We start from the raw sequence: 27,080 nt of genomic DNA on the forward strand, positions 1-27,080 counted from the left end.
CACTATAGTGGGAAGAGGAATATTACCAAAAGGACATAAATGTAGCCGTTCTAATGCCTTATGGAAATCAGTCCGTCCTAGAAAGGAGGCCCTTGTGTCTTCCGTGGACGTGGGGGCGTGCACAATGGCTGTCTGTACCCACGGGCTCTTCCTGCGTCTCTTCCTCTGCTGCCACATCGTGGGCAAGCACCTCCAGGGAGCCCCCTCAGCAACGCTGGGTACTTTGGTGGTTGAAAGTTTTGGGTTTGAAGTCTGACTACCTGTGGTAAAATGCCATTTCCACCACTGCCTGGGTGACCTTGGACAAGCTGCTTAAGGCTTTGAAGCCTCAGGCTCAGCATCTGGTGAATGCGATTGATAACCCGTGCCACATGCTGCTGAGATGGCTGCATGGCACCGCCATGGTGAAGAGCTGGTGCACACAGCAGGGAGTCAATAAATGCTACAGTCATTTTCACCATCCCACTCTCCTGAGGACTAGGCTCCTTGACTCCAGCCCGGGGAGTCGGTACCTGGCTGGAGTAGTAGTAGGCAAAGAACAAGACACTTTGCTTATTCTCAGGGCTTGGGGAAGAAGAGCAGGGGCCCAGCAAAGGGAGGTGCAGGGAGACAGGGCGGCTTGGGCACAGCAAGGTCCAAGTAAGGGAGGAAGGTCATCGGGCAAGAAAGGGGGTGCGGGGCACGAGGGAGAGAGTCGTGGTCAAGGCGCACAGGTCTAGAGCCTGCCGACAAGTCTGGACTTGATCTTGACGGCTACAGCGGCAAGTCCAGCCACTGGGGCTGGAAACGGCAAGGCTGTCCCTGCACCATCCACCCACACGGTCTGCTGCAAGCCCCCGGGCCCTCCTGTCTCCCCTCCCACTTCCTCTCCCAGAGGCCTCGGTGCTGGTTCTGCTGGGTGTGCTCGGTGCATGGAGCCCGAGGGCTTCTTAGTCTCTGGGATTTCTTCCACTCTCGGGCATTTCCAAGTCCTGGGCTTTCCCAGGTGTCTCTTACTTCCACCCGACCCTGGCAGTCGGGGAGGTACCCTGTGGATTCCGATGGCCTCAAGTGTCCTGAGACTTATCTTATGGCCAGCACATGGTCTACCTGGGCGTGCTGCCTGTACCTTTCAGGCAAATGTTTATCCTGCAGCTACTGTTGGGAGTGTCCAGGGACTTCTCTGGCTGTCCCTTGGTCACTGGGTGAGGCCTGATCAGGACCTTCTCCCCTCTCCCTGGATTCTGTCTGTTGACTATTCTAACCACCTGCGCTCCAGGGGGCTCTGTCTCTGGGCACAAGGAAAAGGGAGCACCTACAGCAACTGCGAGTCCTCTGGTGACACCAGACAGGACGTGGGGGTCACTGTGGCTTCCACTCTTCTCCTTCTCCTTGGTCTGGAGGGAAGGCTGGAGAGCTCCGTGCTTCTCTGCAGCTGTCCCAGTGGGTGGTGAGGGCGCTGCAGTGGCCAGGGCTCCTCAGTGTGGGTGGGGTCTGACTCACCCCTTCCCAGAAGGCACTGCGAGGGGCTCTTGCCGGCCACACACCCTTCATCACACCACGTCACTTCCTCCCTCTGCCACCCCTTGCAGCCAGGGGCCTCTTACTGTTGTCTCCCTCTATTACAAGGGAAGCTCTAAGGGACGGGGACCTGCTCTGTCAGGTCAGCTTCTTAGGTCCCTGGACCTGACATCCAATAAGCAGGAGCACGCACTACAGATTGAGCTGGTGACTGGCTCAGGACCTCCCAGCGCCCAGCATGCTTCCAGGCTGGCACCCAGGAGAGGACAGGGGCTGAGGAGGTCCGTGAAGGCCTGAAGTGCCCCATCCTCCAGCCCAGTGACAGGGACCTGCAATCACCCGCTTCTCCAAGGGTCCTGCTCCTTTGCTGGGAGGGTGGAGGGTGGAGGTCAGAGACCAAACTCAGGACCGGCTGTGTGCTTCCAGCTGCTGGGGTGTCACACTTCCAGCCTCTCTGGGGAGTGGCTGGGACAGACACGTGTGCACAGGGACACTGTGGATCAGTTCTATTTCTCTTTCTGCACACGTATTCTTAAAAACACAAGTTCACATTGGTACTGATGTCAGAAACCTCTGTACGTTTGAGAAGTCATTGTTGGAGACAATCTGGAGCTTAGGTTACCAGCTGGCCTGCATTTTGAAGAAAGAGGTGTGATTTTACCAAGTGAGGTGCAGTGGCCCGGTGTCATCTCCAGGGACATCACAGAGGAGGGTAATGCACACCTCACAGGGAGACAGTGGCCACACGGTCCAGCAGGCACAGGGAATGCGTGATTTGGAAGAATGCTGTACATTCCCAGGTGAGCCTGGTCAGATGCAAAGGGCCCTGGACACCAAGCTGAGAGGTTGGGACTGGATTCTACCAGGGAACAGGGGCTCTAGGGAGACTCAGCCTGAATCCACCTGCTGAACATGGCATTCAAAACTCAAAACTCTCTGGGCTCAGTAATGCACGCCTGTAATCCCAGCGATTTGGGAGGCTTAGGCAGGAGGATTGCAAGTTTGAGGCCAGCCTCAGCAGCTCAGTGAGGCCCTAAGAACTTAGAGGACCCTGTCTCAAACAAAAAACAAAGGGGGTGGGTTAGAATGTAGCTCAGTTGTGAAGTACTCCTAGATTCAATCTCCAGTTCAGAAACAAAACAAAGCCCAAACTCCAGGAGTAGCCCTCTGGAGAAAAGGGACCCAGGTGTCAGGGAGATGAGCAAACAGGTCAGTACCGTAACCTTTTCTCTGTTATCACCGCCACGTTTACTTTTCTGTTAGTCGAAGTATATCCAGACCCAGAACATCAGGTCCGGAAAAGGCCCGTACCTTCAAGGCTCAGTAATTCTGGGGCATCTGGATGTCCTTGCAACTGTGAACAGAGCTTGATACATTACGGAAAGAAAAACCACCTGAATTCCGTGATGCGCAAATTCCGGTTGACAGAGCAAGTCGCGCCATGGATCTTTACCAGCCCCTGGCCCTGCACAGCACCATCCAAGCCCTCGCCACCCCCTCCTACCTCACACTAACCAACCAACTGTGGAGTGCACGGGACCCTGCTGTTTCCAAGCACTTGGCGATAAGCTGCATGGCCAGGAAGCCGAGGCTCAACCCAGACGCGACCCTCTGGGGACATTCACTTGCAGCCCACTCCGGACTCCTCCGTTGTTTTCATAGTTCTCATCTCTACTCAAAATTAACTTACGATTTACTTACATCGTTGGGTCACTCTCTCCTGATGTGAATGACAGGAGGAAATTGAGATGCATTGTTCGGTCCTATTTCTAGGGCCACAGACATAGTCGAAGTTCAGTAAATATTGCTGAAAGGACAGTTGTATGGATGTTTTGCTTGTTTTGTACTGAGATTGAATCCAAGGGCACTGTATCACCCAGCTACCTCCCAAGCCCTTTATGTTGAGACAGGGCCTCCCTAAGTTGTCCAGCCTGGCCTCAAGCTCACTATCTTCTTGCTCAGCCTCCAGAGTTACTGGGATTATGGGCATGTGACATCGCTCCAGCAACAGTGTGTGCATGTAACTGTGTGTGTGTGTGTATATGCACTTATGTGTACAATACAATCACAGAACACAGACACTTATGGATATTTTAAAATACCAATGGAATCATACTGTCCATTCCTTCCCATTGTCTACCTCGGGGTAGGTCCTCCTCATTCTGTATGTGCAAAGAACAAAGGGTGTTCTGTTCAGTGCAATACATGCTCAAAAATCCTTTTTAATATTGTGAAAATAATGTAAGCAGAGGGAATAATGGAACTTTGGTAAGTATTATTCCTCTGTTTTCTTTTTAAAGACACATATTGGAAATCTGCACAAGAATGGATATGCATTATTAATTAAATAGTATACCACAATTTTAATGTTTTTAGATTTTAAGGTTATTCATTTCATTAAACCCATAGCTTAAAATAGGGTGGCCCAGGAGAAAAATAAAACATATCAGCTTTTATTTTTGCTTCTATTGTGCCCCCTTGTGGAATCAAGTGTGATTTGCATATTCATTTTGGTGACATTTTAACAAAGAGCAGGGTGTACCAATGTCAGGGCTGTCAGTGCATGCTCCCGTCACTGACGCACACTCTTCTTACAAGTTGATCTTTGCAAACAAGACTCGGATTGCCTCCGAGTTGGGCAAATCTATGAAGGCTTCACTCAAGATGGTTCCCTTAACATTCTGGCTCATTAAACATGTGTTTGGCCTTTGATTCCATCATCCCGCCTGCGTGGCCAACTGTTGGACTGCAGGCAGGACGTGTTCCCCAGGCCTGTGTAGTGAGGAGTCTGGTTTCTCTGGCGTGTTCTGAGATGATGGCTTTCTCAGCTCTTCCATCTGCTTCCATGGCTCGCTTCTGGCTCGCCTCCCCCCTATCAGGTGTCGCCATCCCAGCCAGCCAGCGCCTACTCTTTCCTTGCTGGCTGCAGATGCCCCATCGGCCATGGTGGCTGCCATTGAAAGCAGTCTGTGTGGCAGAGTGTGCAGGGCCCAGAGAGCACAGCGTGGTGTCTCTGTGCCTCCCCAGAGTCCTCTCTGCTACAGAGACATGTAAACAAATTCACCGGGTCCCCAGTTCTCACCTGAATTGGGACTACTTTTCAAAGAAGGTTTTCCTTTCCCTACATTTGAGAATCAAATCCAAGTGACACTGACTGAATGGACCCTGGGTTCAGGGCTGACCATTTCTTTAAATGCTATATTTTTAAATCCTTGGTACTACAATCCGAAGGTGTTGTTGGTGCCCTTGTTATAAAGCATCTGTCCACCTGTCTGGCTGTCTACCCCTCCACCCACCCTCCATCTGATCTTAGGGAGCGCCTGTTGTTTACACATTTCAGGGTTACTCTAGCAGCTGGACAGCAAAGAGCTATAGGGCCTACTTATGAGAGAAGCCAAAAGATAAAACATAAGTAAGCCACGTTGATTCTGACTTCAGTGACAGCAGGATGGGAATCAAGCCGTGAGGAAGGAACTGGAAGCACACCGCGTCGCTCACCCCGTGAGCCTGGCGGAGGTGTCTTGTCTTCATACACACCCACAGGTGAAGTGGGGAGGAGGGGTCTCCCCAGGAGGAACTCTGAGCACCTCAGGGAGGTTCCTCAGGTCCAGGAAATGCTGCCCACAGAATGGAATGGCCAGACCGTGGAAGGACCTGGGCCCCAGCCAAGGCGGCGAGGGTCACTCCAGGAAAACGAATGACACAGTGTCCCTAAACCTCAGTGTCCTCATCTGTAGGGGACACCAGTGAGTGCCTTCCCAAGACAAGTGAAGAAAGTCGCAGGCCCAAGGACCCCAGCCCAAGGACCCCAGCCCGCTGCCACCGTGCCCGGCCCTCGACCCTCTCCTCTTTCAGTGCTCTACCGCCAAGCTGCCCTTACAGCAGCGTCTTCCGATTCTACCTGCGCCTGACGGCAAGACAGCATGTCTGTCACGACTCTAGTACCTGCCACAGGACTGCCTAAGACAAACCAAATGCCAAAAATCTCTGTCCTCGCCACATGGATTCTGTGTCCATCACGTTCTATTCCATTTCATTTCATTGTTTAAAAGCTGATAATAATCCACAAAACTATTTTGAAGAGTCACTGATGGCTCTTTCTCATGATTTGAGAAACTAATTCTGTAAAGACAAACAGCCAATAACAAGTGGTAAAGGAAACACACAGAGAGACAGAGAGACACACAGAAACGGAGCAAGAACTCCTCCTCTGTGAACCCCACCGTACTGCCCATTCTCACAGAAACCACCCTTCCAATTTTTAAATTAAATTTATTTTTATCAATTTTATATCAATGGAGTAATGTAATATTTCAAGACATATATGTTGTGTAATACTTAAATCATATTAAATATATTCCCTTGTTTACAATTTCTTAAATTTGCATTTTAAGCCCAGGGCCTCACACACGCTGGGCAAGTTCTCTGTCCCTGAGCTACACCCCCAGCCCTTTCTACGTCAGACAGGGTCTCTCACCAATAGATAGGTCATCCAGACATAAGTTCAGTAAAGACTCTTCAGACCTAAAAAATATTATAAGTTAAATGGAGTTAACAGATACCTATATAATGTTTCATCCAACACCCAGATTCACTTTTTTATCATTGGCTCATGGAACCTTCTCCAAAAGAGACCATATTTTAGGCCACAAAGCAACCGTAAACAAATATAAAAAGCGGATACAATTCATTGCACCTTATCTGATGGTTATGGAGTAAAATTACAACTCAACCTCCCCTCCCCCAGAAAAATACATTTTTGAATGATAAATAGAAGAAAGGAAAATCAGAGGAGAAATTTAAAATTCTTAGATCAAATGAGAATAGTGATACAACATATCAGCACCTATGGGTGACTGTAAAGGCAGTTTTAAGAATAAAGTTTATAGTTATGAGTGCTAAAATCAGAAAGATACCAAATAAACAACCTAATGATATATCTCAAGTCTTTGAAAAACAAGAACAAACCAATTCCAAAACCAGTAGAAGGAATAAAATAATTAAGATCAGAGCCAAAATCAACAAATAAAGAATAAAAAAATGCAAGGAATCAATGAAGAGTTAGTTTGTTGAAAAGATAAACAACATTGATAAACTTTTAGCCAAACTAATCAAAAGAAAAAGAGAAAAACTCAGTTTAATAAAATTAGAGATGAAAAAGGAGTGATCACCACAGACATCACAGAAATCCAGAGGATCATTAAGGACTATTTTGAAAACTCATACTACAATAAGTTAGAAAACCTAGATGAAATAATCCATTTATAGACAGTATGATTTGCCAAAATTGAACCAAGAGGACACAGAAAACCTAAACAGACCAATAATTGGCAATGAAATAGAAGCATTAATAAAATGCTTTCCAACAGAACCTATAACAAAAAAGGCCAGGAGCAGATGGACTCTCAGCTGATTTCTACCAGACCTTTCAAGAAGAACTAATGCCAATGCTCCTCAAATTATTCCATGAAACAGAAAGGGATGGAACAATTCCAAACTCATTCCACAAAGCCAGTAAAAAAGTCATACCGAAATTAGATAAGGACACATCAAGGAAAGATACCCAATATCCCTGATGAACTTAGATGCAAACATATTTAATGAAATATTAGCAAATTGTATTCAACAATATATTAAGAAGATTGTATGTACATCATGATCAAATTGGTTTTATCCCAGGAATGCAAGGATGGTTTAACATATGCAAATCAATAACATGGAATTCACTACATAGATAGAATTAAGGACAAACATCACCTAGACATCTCAGTAGATGAAGAGAAAGACTTGGACAAAATTGAGCACCCATTCATAATAAAACACTGAAGAAACTAGAGGTAGAAGGAACCTACCCAACACTCATAATGACTAAATAGGAGAAACCCTAGCTAACATTGTTGTGGATCCCCGTGTAAAGCATGTCCTTTAAAATCTGGGAAAAGACAAGGATTTCCACTCTCACACTCCTATTCAACATAGTAGGAGAAATTCTAGCTAGAGAAATTAGGAAATATAAAAGGAAAAAAGAGTAAAAATAAGAAAAGAAGACAAATTGTAACTTTGCAGATGATATGATCCCACACTTAGGAGATCTAAAAAGCTCCACTGTGGTAGCTAACAAAGCCAGCAAAGGAGCAGGTTACAAAATCAACATACAACAACCCAATAGCTTTCCTACACATCAATAATGATCTCTGAGAAGGAAATCAGAAAAACAATCGCATTTGAAATGACCTTAAAAAAAGTACCTGGGAATAAATCTAACCAAGGAGATGAAAGACCTCTACAATGAAAACTACAGAACACTGAAGAAAAAAACCTGAAGAAGACAAAGAAGATGGAAAGACCACCCATGCTTGGGGACAGGCAGAATTAATATTGTTAAGATGGCCATATTACCAAAAGCAATGAATACAGGTTTAATGCAATCTCAATAAAAACACCACTAACATTCTTCACAGAACTAGAAAAAATAGTCCTAAAATTTGTTTGGAAGAATGAAAGACCAGAATCGCCAAAGGAATTCTCAAATGAAAACGCACTGCTGGAAACATCACAATACTGGTTTCATATTATACTACAGAGCCTCAGTCACAAAAACTGCATGGTCCCGACATAAAAATAAATGGCACAGAATAGAAGACACAGAGACAAAGCCACATCTACAGTCAACTGATCCTTGACAACAGTGCCAAAAACACACACTGGAGAAAAGAGAGCGTTTTGACAGAGTATTCTGGGAAGACTGGCTGTCCACACACAGAGACTCAGGCTGGATTGTTATCTCACCCCGCACGAAAGTCAACTCAGAATCAAAGACCTCAAAACTACTCCAGAAACTATGCATCTCCTAGAAGACAATGTACAGTCACCCCTCCAACACAGAGGCACGGGCAACAACTCTCTCATGGGACCCCTAGCGCTCAGAAGACATTGCCAGAAAGTACAAATGGGATGGCATCAAACTGAAAAGCTTCTGCCCAGCAGACAATTGGGACTACGAAGAGGAAACGCAGCAGAATGGGAGAAAATCTCTGCTAGCTACGCTCTTGACAGAGGATGATATCCAGAATATATTAAAAAGTAATAAACAAACAAACAAACAAACAAAAACCCACCAACACCCCCATCCATAACCCAATTAATAATGGGCAAATGAACTAAATAGACACTTCTAAGGGAAGAAACATACATGGTCAATAGATACATGAAAAAAAAATTCAATACCATTAGTAATTAGGGAAATGCAAATCAAAACTACACTGAGATTTTACCTCACTCCAGTTAGAATGGCGGCCATCAAGAATACACAATAAAAAATGCTGGAGAGAAAGTGGAGAAAAAGGAGCACAGTCACACTTTGGGTAGGACTGAAAATTAGTGCAGTCACTATGGAAGTCAGTTTGGAGGCTCCTCAAAGGACTAGGAATGCAGCCACCATATGACCCCACATGACCCAGCTCGAGCACTCCTCAGTGTTTATCCTAAAGAATTAAAGTCACCCTGCTACAGTGACACATGCATACCCATGTTTATAGCAGCACAGTTCACAACAGCAAAACTGTGGAATCCTATGAATGGATAAAGAAAACGTGGTAAATATGCACAGTGGAGTTTTATTCTACCATAAAGAAGATGTCCTTTTTATTATTTCCTTTTCAGGAAAATGGGTGGAACTTGAGAACATGTAGGTTAAGCAAAATAAGCCTGACTCAGAAAGACAACATCATGTGTTTTCTCTTATATGTGGAAGTTAGAGAGGAAAAAGGAAAAAGTAGAGGAGCTCAGTGGAATAGAGGTAAAGGACCGGAGGAGGGCAGAGAAGGAAGAAAGGGAGAAATATTGGGGAATGGTATTGGCCAAATTATATTGTTATATTGCACAGATATATAAATATCTAAGAATGAACCCCACCGTTATGTATAATTGTAACGCACCAATAAAAATATGGGAATAAAAGAAGTGCTGGTGTCAGGGAGCGTCTCTTAGGTGGATGGTCATTGGGTGAGAGTGTTGTTCACATCTGTTTTCTGGCCAACGCTCTGCCTAGCTGTTCAGTCCCTTATTGAAAGTGAGGTACGGAGGTCTCAACTACTAATGGGTTATCTATTGTTCCTATTTTTGTCATTGTTTGCTTCATATATTTTGTAGCTCTGTCATACTTTTGTGTGTGGGGGGGCAGTTCTGGGGATCAAAACTAGAATCTCATGCATGCTAGGCAAGTGCTCTACCACTGAGCTACATCCCAGCCCCTAAGTGTCATACTTTATTAATAAATTGATCATTCTGTCATTATAGCATGTCCCTGCTTATCTCTGGTAATGCTTCTTTTCTTTTTTAAAGTCCTGCGGAGTTTGATACGAGTGCTTTCCTGTGGCTGTGTTCCATGGTCTAGCCTCTCTACCCTTTTCCTGCTCACTCCTTGGTTCCTTGACCTGAAGTGTGCTTCTTACAGACAGCACACAGTTGGACCATATGCTTTATCAGTGACCTCTGACATTCTCTGCTTTTTGCTTGTACATTTTTAAAATTCACCTTTAATGTTATCATTTATATAGTGTGATTTCTACCTCCACTTAATTTTCAATATGTTTCAAGTATTTTCCCCCTTCTTTCCTTGCTTACTGCTTTCTTTTGTATTAAGTGAACATTTTGTAATATAGTATTTTAATACAATGATTTTCATTATTTTTTTCGAATTATTTCTTCTGTGGAATACAAACTGCTCCAGGGTCTGATCCAGGCAAAGTCAGTGGCAGTTTTGAGGTCCAATCCGGGAAGTCACTGCTACCTTTCTTTCTCCCCGGTTCTCCTTGTGGAGCAACTGGCCTTGGTTTTGCTGTTGTTCTGATGAACACACGGGCCTTCCTTAAGAAAGTCCTTGACGAGCTGGCCACACTGCGACACAATGCTGGTAGAAGGGAGAAGGGCTGATGGCCGGCCCTCCTGAGGAGTACTGTGTCCCTCCGTCGGGGGCATGGAGCGAGGGGTCCCCGTGTGCTTGGGTAAACTGCCTGGAATTGAGCTTCCATCCCTGTGAGCTGGGAGTGGAGGGGAAAGTGGATCATGCTTCCAATGTCACATACAGTTACTCTTCTCGCCAAGCTTTAGTAGGCTTTTTTGAATAAATGTGCATTTATTTGCTTAGGTCTTTAGGGAAATTTCCAAAGAATTTATTAGACAGCTGGTTAAAAAATAACTTCCACCAGTATGCGTGTTTCACAGAGTGCCTCGCGCCACCATTTTGGAGGACATGCTCCTGCCACGCTGTTTCCTGCTGCCGTTGCTAAGCTTCTGGAGTGTGGGCTTCAGGCTGCCTCGCACAATTATTATGTTCCTGGAATAAGCCCTGCAAGGGACTGAGAGATAGCGCCCTGGCTGTCAGCCGCTGGGTGGGCAGTCACCTTTCCTGGAAAGTGCTACCTTCAGGCACCTTTCATGTGTCCCTTGCTTTGCGGCAGCTGGAGCTCTTCGGAGAAACACACAAAGATCCAGCTGTCACGTCCAAGATCACGGAGCCACCCCAACGATTCCTCTGGGTGTCCATTGGCTCCTTACAGTTGTATAACATGGGATTGAGCTCCCCAGAGTGTGTGTGCTCACCACTTTGGCCTGCTGGTGTGCTCTGTGACCTCCAGCTGAGAACTGACACTGACCCTGAGCTGGGCGTGCTCAGGAGTGTGCCTGTCCCTAAGGTGGAGGTGAGTGGTGCCACATGACCCCCCTGCTGCCCTCTTCTGGTGGAGCACTGCTCTGCAGGGGGCTCCAGGGGCAATCTTTCCCCAGGCTTTTATCTTGTGCTTCACACTCACAAGAGGTGGCCCCACTGCGTTTGGGTACATGAGGACCTTGAGTCCTGCGTGCGCTGAGGTAAGCCAAAAAATGAGTTTCCTTCTTTGCTTAGTTAGCTGGCCTTGAGTTTTTCTTATGTGTAATCAAGAGTTAATTAATACTCTGAATGTCCTTCCTTTACTAGTGTTATGATTTAGTGTCCCCCAAAACCTCACCTGTGAGACAATGCAAGAAGGTTCAGAGAGAAAGTATTGGGTTGTGAGAGTTTTAACCCAATCAGTGATTTAATCCCCTGATGAGAGTAACTGGGTGGGAACTGAGGCAGGTGGGGTGCGGCTGCAGGAGGCTGGTCATTGGAGGCCTGTCTTTGGGGGATATATTTGTTTCTGGAGAGTGGAGTCTCTCTGCTCCCTGATCACCATGTGAGCTGCTTCCCTCTGCCACACTCTTCCGCCATGATGTTCTGCCTCACCTCAATCCCCCCGGGGAATGGAGCCAGCTGTCCATGAATTGAGAACTATGAAACCGTGAGCCCCCAAATAAACTATTCCTCCTCCACAATTTATCAGGTCAGATCCTTTAGTCACAGCAACAAAAAAGCTGACTAAAACAATAGTGTGTAAGTAAATGATTACATTGTAGAAAGCTTGTTCAACAAAATTGGTATCTAGGCTCATTTCACATGATCATTTTGGTAGTTAATCTCATCCCAATAATTTATGGCCTCTTGGTGCTTGATGAAAACATATACATCATTCAGGATGACTCTGCATGGTATTCCTCTAGCTGCCGGGCACAGTGGCGCATGCCTGTAATCCCGGTGGCTCGGGAGGCTGAGGCAGGAGGATTGCAAGTTCAAAGCCAGCCTCAGCAATAGTGAGATGCTAAACAACTCAGTGAGATCCTGTCTCTAAATAAATTATAAAATAGGGCTGGGGAAGTGCTCAGTGGTTGAGTACCCGAGTTCAACCCCTGGTACCAAAACAAAACAAAAAAAACTACATAGTATTCCTCTTACAAATGATTTTTAATATATTTTTATACATCTGTCGATTTTTGTTGCTATCTAAAGTGTTGGTTCCAGAGATGCTACAACGTTAATTGCTAATGGGAGGTAAGACATGGTAATGATACAGAGGTCTGACAACTCCACAAGCCTCCCTTTTCCATCAGCCCACAGCTGACCTATGAGAGCCCCCCTGGCAAGTGCACAGCTTTCCCAACACTGAAACCAGGCACAGGCCCTTTTAACAAAAAAGGGGAGATTCCGTGTTGTGGCCTTGAATGTGATACACGAAATACAGGTAACATGAGATTTGTGTTTACTTTAAAATATTAAAGAATGAGACGAGTTTCTTGGAAATACTGGGTCAGAACTCTCACAATAAATTTTCCAGTAAGGCTAGGAGCAATTTTATCTTGTGTCTCTGGGTAATATTCCTCCCTAACTCTTTCCTTGAATGTGGACACTCGTGTCCAGCAATAGCAGCAGGAATGATGTCACCCATTAGTATAATCTCAGAGCTTATTAAACCTGGCTTGGAAAAATCTTTGTCCCTGGTCAAGCGTGAGTAGCAGTTCACCCCACGACATGACCACGTGGGGTGCCATGTGCCAATAAAGTCTCTGAAGATCCTGCCACCCAGCCATCTCTATTACACAGTGAAAATCTCCAGGACCCCAGAGGACCTCAGTTATTCAGGAGAGAAACCTGTGTGATCCAATGGCCACAACGTGTAGTAAAATGTGTAGACCTATTGTAAAATCTCACCATTTCTCATTAAACGAGGGAAAGGTGATTGGATTTGAGAAACTCAACTATCCTGATAGAAATAAAGGGCTCCTGGCCTTCCTGAGGGTGAGGGCTTCCAGGACCCATGTTCAGGAACAAGTGTGGCTTATTTGTAATTGGCATGTTGTTTTAAATACTTCAAGCCTTGAACTTCCTGAAAGGATTGTGCGTCTTGGAGAGCTCAAGCCACCTGCAGTGGACTTTCACTAAGGATGGTCCTACTTTCGGGCTCAGAGTAGGCGTTTCCCGACTCCATGGTCTTGCAGTGGTGGAATCCAAAGCCCATTGACACTTGAGAATGTGACAAGCTTGGGACCAGAAGACTTGTGCTCTGATGTTATTCTGATGGCAAAATCTTGGTTGAGACAGACGGGTGTCTCCTGCAGGCTTAGGGCAGACAGCAGCACCTGAGAAAATGGGCTCAACCACGGCCCCCGGCCCACTGGCCACTGCTCACGTGTCTGCATCTTAGGATCTCCACGTCCCCTGTGCCACCTGAGAGGCACTCCCTGTTCGGTTTTATGGTGGCAAATTTCAGGGGAAACATGAGCTAGAGTTTATTTCAAGTTATCATGAGGATCCATGCAGCTGGGTAATGCTCTGAGATGCCACGTTCAGGTCTGGCTGTGGGTAGGACCGCGGGAAGGTGAACGTCCTGTCAAGTGCAATCTCTCTTTATTATTTCTAAGCAGGGCTAGTTCCCACTATCATAAGCAGATAAGGAAAGCCAGCACCCATTTGTCATTCAAAAGGGAACACTCACTTAACTGGGAATGAATGAAAACCGTCTCCTGGTGAGTTTTTAGAATAGTGGTAACAAAATCACGACTCAAGGTCACAGAAGATTGAAATGAGGTCCCTTTGGGGTGCTAATCTTTGGATCCCGCAGGGAAACAATTTCCCAACATCAGTTTTGACATTCTAATGTTTCTTCTTGCCTAAAATAGACATAAGAAGCAGAAACCTAACATGTCCTCTGTCTTCTCCAATGGCAATTAGTCTATCCATCATCCACCTAGAGCTCGCAGTCCCATTTTGAGGTGGCCACTTCTCACCCCCATTTTGTGCCATTAACCCCTCCGCACAGCGTGGAGAAGGGTCTGCAGCACGTGAGCCAGGCCGTGGGGCGTGGGTGGGCGTGGGTGAGCATGGGCTGCAGGCAGCACCGACCGCACACTCGCCAGGCTTTGTCCTTCCCGCTCACTGGTCCCTGAGTCAGAACCATGAACAGGGCCACTCGCCACCCAGGGTTTCCAGACCAGCACGTGGAAGACTCCCCTGCATGGCTGTCCCCAGCCTCCAAACCAAAGGGGACCCACCAAACCCACCTCCCCCTTACCTAAGGTGCTCGCCTGCAGTCTTTGCCACCTCTAAATGAGGTCGGCACGCATTTCTTAGGCTGGACAATATTAAAAATCGCCTTTTTGCGTGTCATAAATGGTTCGATATTGGCAATTCCAATATTAAGTAGCTGCCCAGGGGGAATCCAGGGTGACATCTTGTCCCTTTCATTCTCCTTCAGCTCTAGAGGAGCCCATCGCGAGGCCTGATCAGTCCTGTTTCTCGGGCAGGTCCTGGATGCCCCTAGCACCCTCCACAGCCCAGCCCAGCTGTGCACACTGCAGTGCCCAGCGCGCCCTCTTAAAGCCCAGGCAGGCCGTCCCACCTCCACGCTAGAAGTCACCCCAGAGCTTCCTACCCTGAGGACAAAGAGCGAACCCACTCGCAGGGCTGACGGGCCTCGGGACCTCTGCAGTCCCATCTCACAGGCTACTTCCCAGAACTCTTCCCAGCTCAGGGCCTCTGCACGCTCTTCTGCTTCCTAGACCTTCCTCTCTCTTGTTTCTCTAGTCCCCGACACCAGGAACCTGGCTCAGGTCTCAGTATATGCACCGCTGCTCTGTGACCTCTTCCCCACCCCCATGTTACCGACACCCACCTCAGCCAGTCACTCCCCCGATAGCCTGTTCAGTGCCCTGCCAGAAGCACGCTGAGGCAGTAGGGCCCTGGCTGTCTCCTGGTGTCCCTGACACTTGTCACTGTGGTCACCTGGCCTGGCACTAACGGGTGATGATCACAGGTTTAAGGAAGGCAGGGGCTCCGTAGATATGAAGGCTGCCACGCACAATTCAAAGCTGCCCTGTTTGGATGAAACTTAACTGGCTTCTCTATTTAGGATTTTTAGAAAACAAACCATTTAAAACTTCAGAAGGGAAAGCCTGCACCAGAGCTCTAGGGCCATTGTGAGCTACAACTGTGTGGCTACGTCTCACGCCAGTGACAGTCGTAGAGAGAACAATGACAGAAGGTGATGCTGAGTGTTGACTGTGTGCCGAGCCCATGGAGGACAGCGAGGCTCAGAAAACCCAGGCCTTGCCTCAGGTTGACACGCTCGTCCACAGAGGAGCCTTAGTCACGAAGACCCTGGACGTGCTTTGGGTGCTCTCAGACCCTCAGACTCAGGGCAAGACACCCCTGGAACACAGGGACCCTCCCTCCACACTCAGCAGCCTACAGAGCATCAAGGACAGAATCCAAGGGAGACACACTTTTAGCTGGAAGTTCAACGTTTCTGAACACATCACAGCTGATTTCTCCAACTTTCCAAGAGCAAGTTTGCCCAAGCTGCGACTTATTAAAAACAGGTGTTCCTACCGGAAGAAAGAGTCTCTGGGCAGCGCAGGGTTTGAACAACTTCTTCCATTCCTGAGGGTTTCCAACAGAAAAGGTGATGGGGTAGATCCTGTGCTCAAACTTCTTTGTGTATGAGTCAGGCCACTGTCGTAACTGGAAGACACGGAAGGCACAGGGAGGACGGTTAGACGCCACGAAATACGGAAAATACCTGGGAGGTTTCTGGAAGGCCGAGCGGAAACTGCCCAGGATTTACCTAGAGAGGCTAGGCTCGGCGCCATGGCTGGCGCTCACCAAAGGAGAGAGCAGGTTGTCCCATGGGCACCGCGAGGATTTGACATGGCAGTCACAGTCGTGGGGGGGGGGGCTGGGAAACTGGCACCAGGACCCTGCCAAGCGGAGGGCACACCTGCACAAGCTGTCAAAGGGCAATCTGGACACGGTGACAACAGTCCCGATGCACGCAGGGGCAGCGGCTTTCACCACGACCTGAGCGGTAGTTGCAGTGTAGGGACAGTCTAACTGTCCAGTTGCAAGGAACTGGGAGACGGAGTATGACACAGTCATATGATAGGATAACTCGAAACTAGAACTAGGAGGTCCCGTGTGTGCTGACGCGGAAACACCATCTGGGGACGCCAAGTGCAGAAGTGCTTGCGCCATGGCTCTACCTGTCAGAGAGACACGCGCACGTGTGTTTCTCATGTGGAGGTCAATCTGGACAGAGGACAGAGGCACACCCCAACATTCACACCTCTAGAGGTAGTGGTGGAGTCTCAGTCTCTACGTTCATAGTCCTGGGTTCTTTCAAATGTTCCGTGTAGATGAAATGTAATGCTTTCCTTAAGTATATTGATTTTACAACACAAATTTTGTTTTCATAGCAGTTTTATGCTTCCTGAGAGGCAGAGCAGGAAGCACAGAGTTCCCGTCAGCTGCTCGCGGCCCCTGTCCGTGGTCTCTAGTACTGCTGCCATCTTGCTCTGGTGTGCTGTGACTGTCACTGCTGCTATAATCACTCTTAGCTAATCACGTCATCATCATCAGTTGTACTCACTGCTAAGTCGTAATGTACACTGGCACTTTATGGACGGTCCCTGTTTTGTGTGGTGACTCCACGGCTTGGGCAAAGCATCATGTCACAGCCCCCATGACAGTAGCACCCAGAACAGCGTGGCTGCCCTAAACCTCCTGTCCTCCCTACCCGACCTTCCTTCCCTCCCTCCCCCTGAACTCTCAGCAGTCACTGACCTTTTGTTAGCTCCCAGATTCACCTTTCCAGAACGTCACGTGAGTAGGGTGGCACAGGGTGGCGCTTTCTCCTCCTACCTTCTCTTACTTAGAAATGTGCACTGAGGTTCTAGGGGGCTTTCTGTAGCCTGACAGCTCGCTTGGTCTTCACTACTTATACTCCACTGTATGCACGTGCCACAGCTTATTCCTGCAGTCATCGACTGGAGGACATTTTGGTTGCTTCCAGGTGGGGAGAATCGTGACTGAGGCTCGTGAGCATCTGTGTGCAGGTTTCTGGGAACACAAGTTCCCAACTCCTTGGTCAGTATTTGGATTGCATTTGTTGCCTCCGTGGTAAACCTCCTTCTGACTTTCTAGAAACTGCCTAACTGTCTTCCCGTGGGGCTCTGCGGGACGGGAGTGCCTGTGTCCACACCCTCACCAGCACTCGCAGTGTCTGCTCCAGTTTTTAGCCACTCCACTAGTGTGTGCTGATCTCACTGTGGCCTTGGGCTGGACTGCTTCATAACCTGTTGAGTGTCCTCCATGTGCTCATGTGTCACCTGTGCATCTTCTCACACTTTCCCTGTTGATACTGGGATTGAGACCGGGACTCCACGCACATCTGGGGCAGGGCTGGAAGTGTCTAGGTTCCCACTCACACGTCTGGTGGGGAGGCTGGCTATGGGCCAGGGCTCAGCTCCGCTCCTCGTGGCCTTCCCAGACGGTCTCTCCCTAGGGGCTCTTCGGGTTCCTCCAGCATGGAGGCTGGGTTCCAGGACAGACCTCCCATCAAGGAGCCAGGCAGAAGCTGTGTCCTCTCCTGAAGGAGCCTCGGCTGTCACAAGCATCGTCTGGCATGCTCTGTCGTATCTAACATGGGTCTGACTGTGCATGTGTGTGTATGTTTGTGTGCACACGTGTGTAGAAGGATTGCTGTGGCCTTACAACAAATTGCCCCAAGCTAAGGCTTCCAACCACACACATGCATCATCTCCAGTGGTTTCTTAGGTCCAGGAATCTGTGGGAGTGTAGTCGTAGCTCACGGCCTCTCATGAAGTCAGGGGCTGCGGCCATCGGTCGCCTTGACGGTGCCCTCACGAGTGCTGGCCAGAGGCCCTCGCTCCTCCAGGGGCCCCCATGCTGGCTTACCCAGCGCAAGTGAAAACGTGAAGTGCCTTTTGTCACTTCAGAGGTGACACACCGTCACTTCTGCCCTATGCAACTGCACACAGGCCAAGTGTAGGATAGCAGGGAAGGACACAAGGTATGGGTCATGAGCCTGGAGTCCGGGGGCTTCCTCGGAAAGGCCACTCAGGTGAGGCCATCCCCGTTTTCGTTCCCTCATCCTATTCAAGTCCAAGTCTGCGTTTCCTTCCACTCCACCCCACACCCCAGCTCCGAGCCTCAGCAGGTACCGACAAGTCGTTACTGGGTGGGTATTGTGCAGGACGAGCCTGTGCTTGTCCATGGTCAGTCACACACAGAAGTGATCCTCAGTCCCCACGGTTGGATGAGCCTACGGCTGTGTCTGGCCAGTTAGAAGTATGTGGAAGGGCCAGGTATCGTGGCCATGCCTCTCATCCCTGGGACTTGGGAGGCTGAGGCAGGAGGATCATAAGTTTGAGGCCATCCTCAGTAACTTATTGAGATCCTGTCTCCAAATAAAAAATAAAAAGGGCTGGGGGTGTGGCTCAGGGGTAGAGCACCCCTGGGTTCAGTCCCTGGTACCCCCCCCCCACACACACAGTGTGTGGAAGACACCTGTCACTGTCACACTAGGGAGTGAAAGGCTCTCTCCTGCAAGGGCATCCGAGGAACCCTGGACGCCACATGCTCTGGCAGGCCCAGCTGTATGCAGGCACAGCCACTGTCCACGTCCATCCCAGACCTAAGTGGCAGGGCCTGACCCTGTGGGAGACAAACGGCAGGCACACAGACAGTCCTGAACTTTGTGGTTGTCACTACAACCTGACCCGACCTCTCCTGACCACAGGGCAATTACCTTTCGCCAACCCAACTGACCCCTAGTGGGAGATGGGGAGACCGAGCCTCGGGGAGGCCCAGAGACCTGCCATGACCACACGGCAAGTGGACAGTGGGGCTGAGCCCTGGATTTGCGACTTCTGTCTGCTGGTTCAGAGGAAGTAGGACACAGTGCCGAATCCCATGGAGCTTCGAGCCAGTGAACTGGACCTGACTTCTGTGCTGCAGATCATTGAAACTGCGCCTCGGGCTCCTTAGCCCGTAAAATGGGGATGTTATCACTTGGACATGGCTCGAGTCCTTGCCCAAAGAGTTCATGTGTTAGGAGCTTGGTCCTGGGTGTGGTGATGTTTAATGTGGCCCCTTGTGTGAGGTCCTTAGGTCACTGGGGACATGCCTATGGAAGGGATCAAGGATTCTCTTGGGACTCCTAAGTTAGCTCTTATAATAGATTTGTTATTAAAGAGCAAGCCTGACCACACCCAGCTTCTCTGTGGCTTCCTGTCTGGTGATGTGACCTCTTCCTTCCTCACATGCCTATCATGATGGTGGCATCTGCCACAAAGTCCTCACCAGAGCTAGATCGGTGTTGGTACCAACTCTTGCACCTCCAGAACTGTGAGAGCTAAATACACTTCTTTTATCTTTAAAATTACCCAGCCTCAGGTATTTCGCTACAGTGATGAAAAACTTACTTAGATAGGGGACATGATGGGTACCTTCTGGAGGGCGTGGGGACGGTTATATGAGATGATGTCCTAAGGCAGAAGCTCTTGGCATTTGTTCTCTGTCTTCACTATTGTTTCCCTCATGTTGAAGCTCTACAGCCGTTAACTGGGAGCGCTGGCGCCATCCTCACTCCCCTTCTCTGACTTGGGCTTTTCCAAGTCAATCCTCCCACCACGCCCAAAGTCCGAGGACTGCTGCTTCCCTGACTTCTCCTGGACAAGACTCATGGCGATCTTTTTCTTTAGAAAATGTAACATGTTTTCTAGCTCTTTCTCTCTGTTGTCAGCTCTTCTCTGCCAAGCATGCAGTTTTGGATGTTTCTTGTTAGCGAGGCCAGCCTGGTGACAGGACACAGCACTGTTGATTCAAGTCCATAGAAACAAAACACAGCAGGCTCTCTCTGCCAGCACTCAAGAGCTCACCCCGTGGAAATCCTCAAGGACAGCAAGGCTTGGCTTCCAAGGCCACACACACACCTCCGCTGGGAGGAGGCTTCTCCAGAGCTCTTCTTATGCACTGCTAAAAACTCAGAATGAGAAGAGCCCAAGCACGGTGACCCAGTGACACCTCAAAATGCTATGTCACCACCAGAGGGCCGAGGCCAGGGTGCTGAGTGCTCACTGGGGACCACACTGCCCGCGAGGACTTAAGTGTGGAAAAGAGAAGCGCTTTGCAGACAGGCGCAGTGGCGCACGCCTGTCATCCCAGTGACTCGGGAGGCTGAGGCAGGAGAATGGCAAGTCCAAGGCCAGCCTCAGCAACTTAGTGAGGTCCTAAGCAACTCAGTGAGATTCTGTGTCAGAGGAAAAAATAAAAAGGGCTGGGGATGTGGCTCAATGGCTCAGTGCACCTGGGTTTAATCCCCAGTGCAAAAAAAAAAACCCCAAAATACACACACAAACAAATTATTTCTATGATACCCAGAGTATGATCATGATTGCATAAAAGAAACACGTGTAAATTGGAGATATAGATATGTGTGTGTAAATGTGAGTATAATCAGACACGCGTGTCTACCTATGGAAACACGCACACACGCACACACACACACACACACACCTACAGATGATAAAAACACGACTGCTAACTCTCTCTGTTTCCTGCATGAGAAAGAAGGCAGTGAGGACTTCTGTCTTTTACTTTATCATCTCTATTACTTGGTTTGATGTCAATGAACACGTGTTGCTCGCTGTTTAAAATATACACATAGATACATGAACACAGGCTCTCTGACCTCCAGTTGAGAATGAGGATGATCACACTACAAGAAGGATTGAGCTTGTGCCAAGCGCTTTACGTGCCTCATCTCATTCAGTCCTCACCGTGTCTGTCGGAGGTGGGGGTAATTATCCCCATGTTATACCGGAGGACAGTAGGTCAGGGTCAAGCGTTCAAGGTCACGCAAGGGAGCATGAAGCAACACAGGGCACCCATGTTCAACAACATCCACACTCAACATTGAAGAACCGGACAATGGGGTGAGAAAGACGGTAGAATGAGACGGACATCATCACCCTAGGTACATGTACGACTACATGGAAGTGCCTTCTGCTGTCACGTATAACTAATTAGAATAAGAAAATTGATTTTAAAAAGAGCAGTATAAGCAGTCCCTGCCGTGCAGTCTGTGCCCTTGGGAAACAGTACGCCACTATTTGCGCAAATTCACCTGCTTATCAAACTCAGGCTTCAGAGAGTCTTCAGTGAAGATGTGAAACTGGATCTTCCTGTAGCTGAAAAGCACGGCCGATTTGAGCATGACCAGCGTCTCCTCCAGCCGATTGCCGCAGGCCACCACGGCCAGGTGGATCCAGAGCTCAGGCGGCAGGACAGCATGGACGCTCCTCAGCTGTCCGGGCCTCCTAGAGGGAAGAAAAACAAGTGAAAGCTGGAACCAAACTTTAAAAAAAATGCAGTGAATGGTTGGAACACTTCAAACAGAACAGGCACAATCTGTTATATTTTATAAAGTGATAAGCATTTTGACAATTCTTCCTGCTTAGAAAAAAATGCCATTTATCCCCATATTTATCCTGGCAATAGCAGGATGAGTCACAGTTTGGACAGCTCTAGGTGTCGGGGACGCTTTCTGCCAGCACTCAGCTGTCTGGTGCCTGCTGGCTGCTGACTGGCCCATGTTTGGAAATAGTATTGCTAAACTTCAACAGCTGACACGGGGCTGGGGGGCCCCCACTTGCACGGGCCATGGAAATCAGATTTGAATGCAACTTGAACAAGAGGAGAGTGAGTTGTGGCTTTCCCATGTGAAAGAAGCAACGCGATCTTCCCATCATCTGGATGTTTTTAGGTGGAGCTGGAATGCATGACCACTGCACCACGGGACATGTGCGCGGCAGGGAGGTAAGCAAAGAGGCAGCGCGGGGCACCCCTCCCTGTCACATCTCAGGAGAGTCTTGAAGAAACAGGTGTTAACCCTAACTGTCTCGCCAGAGACGGGAGGTGGTGAGTACGGCCTGCGGCTTACAGTACGGAATCCACAGTAATGAGAAACAGGCACAAGAGGGGCACGTTATCCCTGCAAATGAGCAAGGTATCAGATACTGAGTCAACAGCTGGGAGGGGGGACAGGGTCCAAGAGTCCACAATCATCATCCAGCTATTTCCTAGTAATAAAAGATTTGTTCCAGACAAGGGGACGAAGCCAAGCCTCAAACACACCACGGAGAAACATTTGCAGGCAAGTTGGAAGAAGTTGGCCCGGAATAGGTGCCCTGAGACAAATGAAACTAATTTACTTGCACAAAAGATTTGGAGACCAGGGGAACTTGGATGTCAAATGCTGCCTTCCTTCCAAAAACTTCGAGTTCAATCCACACACTGCTCCATTATTCGCCGCTCTGTAGAATAATGGCAGCCGTGCTCCAGATTTCTTTCACCAGGAGGGGAGTGGAGATGTGGGTGGAGCACTTTGGAAAGCGCTCCGATCGGATTACTTCAGAGCATGCTTAGTCGAAGGCCGGCCTTGAGCCCGGCCTTGAGCCCTGCCAAGGCCAGATGTGGCGAGTTCTTGGACCCTATTCACTTTGGGGATCGCGGGGAAAGCTGGCGTCTCTGGAAGTTATCCACTTCTTGTCATCCTCCTGCCATTACCTGATACAGTAATGTCTTCTGTCACCTCGGTCACTCTGATAGTCCTTTTGGTGGCCCACCAGCCTCCAGTCTTACCTTTACCCTCACCCCCCATAAGTTCTCCTAACTGGGGCAGAGTGGTGGGCTTCTAAAACACAGAGTATATTTCTTCTTTGATTAAAGTCATGCAAGCGCTCACCGGCTTCAAGGTCAAACCCAACGGCTGATGATGGCTTCTGCGCACATCTCTTGCCTCTGCCCCAACCGCCCCCACCCATCTGGACGGTCGAGGGCACAGTCGCACTTGTGTCCTGGACTCTTTCCTTCCCAGCCTACGCTGTGGTGCCAGACTCACACAGGCAGTCCCATCTTCTCCCTCTGTCTTATGAGCTGCAACCCACTTATTAATCCACCCATCTTTACTAACAACCAACTACGGGCCAGGCATCCTTGTAGAAAGACAAGGAACAAAACAAAGTTACTTTCTGCAGAGGATTAGGGAAAGACAGAGCTAAGTGACAGTCCAAGGGGTGGTAACTAGTAACTTATCCAGAGGGCGGGAGCGCGGTGGGGGCCAGGGAGGCCTGGGCGTGCTGGTGCAACCTGAGACAGCTCAGAGTCAGCAGGGGCCTCCCGACAAGGCAGGTCTGCCAGGGGTACGGGGGCGGCCAGGACGTGAGCCCCGAGCCTCATGGCTGGGAGAGGAGCCCAGGCGGAGGGACAGCCAGAGCAGAGCCGCAAACCCAAGGGCCCCCCTGCAGCCTCACCTGCCTGTCCTTCTCAGGAGGCTGCATGGGGGCTTTTATGACCGCTATCAAAGCCAGCTCCCCACTTACTGACATGAAGGAGAGGGCAGGCTGTGTTAAACTCACACGACAGTCAGTTTAGAGAAAGTGCCATCGAGACATGAGCCGAAACATGCCAGAGAGACATCTGCGACGTGGACATCGGCTCTGAGTCTCGCCCACTGCCTAGCAACCCAAGGCTGACTCAGAGGCACAGACTTGGGGGCTGGGAGTGTGGTTCAGTGGGAGAGCACCTGCCGATCGTGTCTGGGCTCCAACCCCAGCACCCCAAAAACAGAAGCTAAGGTGCTACCAACAAATCCCATCACCTCGGCGTCTTAGATATGAACAACTTCCCCACCCCCGGGTGTCTGCTTACCCTACAGTCTGAGATGCTGCGGAATGACTCGCCTTCACCTGGCAGTGACGGAAACACTAACTCCAACAACGAGTTTGACTTCCAGACTGGCAAAAATGACACAGAAAAGTCTGACTGCATCGAGACGCAGTTGGATGTGGGGTGGGCGAGGGAAGTTGGCCGACACCTGGAGAGCCATTGGCAACTGTCTGCAGGCACGAAGATGGGCACCCGCCTTCCACCCCTCCAGATTCACACCTACCCACAGGAACTGAGGAAGTGTGCACATGGACACGAGTCTCATGCAAGAACATTCACGGCAGCCCTGCTTAGGAAAGTGGAAAATTGGAACAGACTTGCCATCCACTGAGAGGAGAATCCCGAGTCCGCCTGACATGTCTGAAAGGTGGAGTACTCTACAGCAGCAAAAGGAACACGCCTGAAGGACACGTACAACATACAGCAGAGAGGAAAAGAGTGGTGTGAGGGGGACAGTATTGCCATGAAGCTTAAAAACTAGGCAAAGACTCAGCGGTAGAGCGCTCACCAGGCATGTGCAAGGCCCTGGGTTCGAACCTCAGCACCACATAAAAATAAATAAGTAAAGGTATTGTCTTCAACTTAAAAAAAAATGTTAAAAAAAAAAACTAGCCAAAGAGCACAGCATTTTCTTGGCAGATGATACACAAAGTAAGATAAGCACGAGAATGAAAACCATCAAATGGAGAGTGCTAAGTTATTTCTGGGGACTTGATATTTTACTTAAGCTGAGTTCTGGACACAAAGAAATTCTATTTGTTATCATCTCCATATTTTGTGTCACCCAAACTTCTGGAAGAATACTGTTCTCCCCACTCAAAAAAGCCTGCAGGCTGGGTGCAGCTCAGGGGCAGAAGGCTTGCCTAGCTTGAGGGAGGCCCCAGCTCTTCTACCCCAGCGTATGAGCGTGCACGCATGCACACACACACATGCACACACACACACGCATGCACACACACACGCACTCACACACGCACTCACACGCACACACGCACACACTCACACAGCACACACACGCACACACACTCACACACACGCACACACACTCACACACACACTCACACATTCACACACACTCACACACACACACGCACACACTCACACTCACACACACACTCACACACTCGCACACACACTCACACACACACTCACACACTCACACACACCAAAGCCTGCACTCCCCTGCTGCCAAGCAAGCCACCCGTCTGTTCTTTTTTCAGGCTCCAGGCAATGTGTCCCTCTTGGTGTCTGGTGACAGGTATTAAAAGAGAAAAAAGAAAGGCCCCTCCTGGGGCCAGTTCAAGTGTCAGTGACTGGGATTTAAGGGACCTTGCTGGCCCCACTCCTCCCTCTCACATTACATCAACAATCTCAGGCTCCAGGCGGTGCGCGCTGGGGCCAGGGGTCCTGAGTGATGAGGTTCAGGGGCCCGCGGGCGCCTTTCACAGCTCCACCAAGGCACGCTGGCACACTCGGGTGTCACCTGAGCTGCCTGGGGCCGGCTGGAGTTCATCTGGGACCCTGGGCCTTCTTAACCCTCGACTCCCTGAGCTTGGCGTGACAACCCTCTCACTTACACTCTGTGAAGGGGACTGGAGTGGACGCTTGCTGGCCAGGGCTTTTCAAGACCCTGCTGAGAATGGAGCTGATGATAACCGCATTGGCCTCGGTGATGACTAGTGTAAGTGGAAAGCAGGGCCCAGACAGCAAAGCCTGGAATGTTCTTTGCGGTCTTTGCATGACTCCCTGTCCTTGTCCGTGGAAGATCTTCAGGAAGACACGGGGCTTCCTTGACCACTTTCCTGATGTATTATTCACTTTTCACAAAAGCGGACTTGATTTTCTTTTCCACCATGGTTCTTGTGGATTTCCTTCCACATCAGCTGAGAGCGTATTGTTTCATTGTAGCTCGTGTCAAACACACATTGTGTTCAATGCAGGAAACAATATAAACAAAACTTTTCATCTTTAGAAAAAAGATCAGAATAGCATGTACAATGAACATTTCAAATAAAAACACAAAACATGATATACTTAAGTATCAAAGTTGGTAAACGAAGAAAAATTCTTGCTCCCTAAACTGTTTTTCAGCAAGCTGCCTTCTGGTCTTTGTTCAATTGGATTCCTGTTTTTATAGAGGCACTAGGTGGAAAATTTGCATCCTACTTTGTTGACTTGATTCTTTTGTTACTTTTTTTTAAAGTTGTGGATGGACTTTTATTTTGTTTATTAGTTTTTATGTGGTGTGGAGGGCCTCATGGTGGAAGGCAAGCGCTCTGCCACTGAGCCCAGCTGCAGCCCCAAGGCCTGAAAGCTAGCATTCTGTTCACTACCACAATTCCATTCAACCAGATCAGCATGACTTATCATTTCCTTTTTTGTTCATTGTTTCCAATTATTCTATTATTTTAAAAGTCTTTTCCTAAACTGTGGGCTAATGGATTTTTCCTCTTTTGGCATTATTTTCTTAGATTGCATTCCTAGAAGTAGAATTGCTGGGGTAATATCTATTATCTGATTAAGCAACTTCAACGGCTTCTGACATTTTCTCCAAAGCTTTCTAGGAGTTTACTGGGCCACGGGGAACAAATAAAAGGCAAAGAAGACCACCCAGGTGCCTGAGCTACTTGACAGCGTGCTCACAGACCTGACCCAAGAGGAGAGGAAATGGCTTCCGCAAGTCACGCCCGGAGTCCCGCTATTCCACAGGGGTGCCGGCAGTCACCTGCTGCACCAGACGATCCAGAGTCACAGTGAGAGGGTTGTGCCAGGTTCAGTTATCTTTCGGCCACGTCCATGAGAAAGTCTCAGTGGAGTGCCACTAGGAGAGAACACCTTTCTGATATGGCCCCATCTCCCTTTAGTGGACAGGGAGCTCCAGCGCAGAACCTCAGCAGGTGAGAGCTCCAAGCTAGAAACGAACAACACTGCTTCTTTGTCTCAGAGTTTGGCCCAACAGTTACCTTCTATTTATATCATTACTGGCAATTTCTGGCACTGACATCAAATTTCCTAAAAAAAAAAAAAAATGTAAATGTGCTCAGGATGTGGAGAGACTAGGATCCTTGAACACAGCTGTCACAATTGTGAACGGGCACATCCACTCGGGGAAAACACTTTAGCAGCTCCTGAAAGCCTTAAA

General features: G+C 48.8%; 1 protein-coding gene across 4 annotated transcripts in view; it reads right to left on the bottom strand.

Moving 5' to 3' along the window:
• Positions 1-27,080, bottom strand: part of Gxylt2 (glucoside xylosyltransferase 2) — a 57,308-nt gene that overhangs the window by 18,164 nt on the left and 12,064 nt on the right. For all 4 annotated transcript variants that reach the window (XM_078033586.1, XM_078033585.1, XM_078033583.1 and 1 more), the window contains exons 2-3: positions 21,336-21,528; positions 15,740-15,871 (exon numbers count right to left, since the gene is read on the bottom strand). In XM_078033586.1, coding sequence (XP_077889712.1) covers positions 15,740-15,871; positions 21,336-21,528 — 325 coding nt within the window. The remainder of the gene's footprint in view (positions 1-15,739; positions 15,872-21,335; positions 21,529-27,080) is intronic.

Source organism: Ictidomys tridecemlineatus, chromosome 16, assembly GCF_052094955.1.
Source record: "Ictidomys tridecemlineatus isolate mIctTri1 chromosome 16, mIctTri1.hap1, whole genome shotgun sequence".
NCBI lineage: Eukaryota > Metazoa > Chordata > Mammalia > Rodentia > Sciuridae > Ictidomys > Ictidomys tridecemlineatus.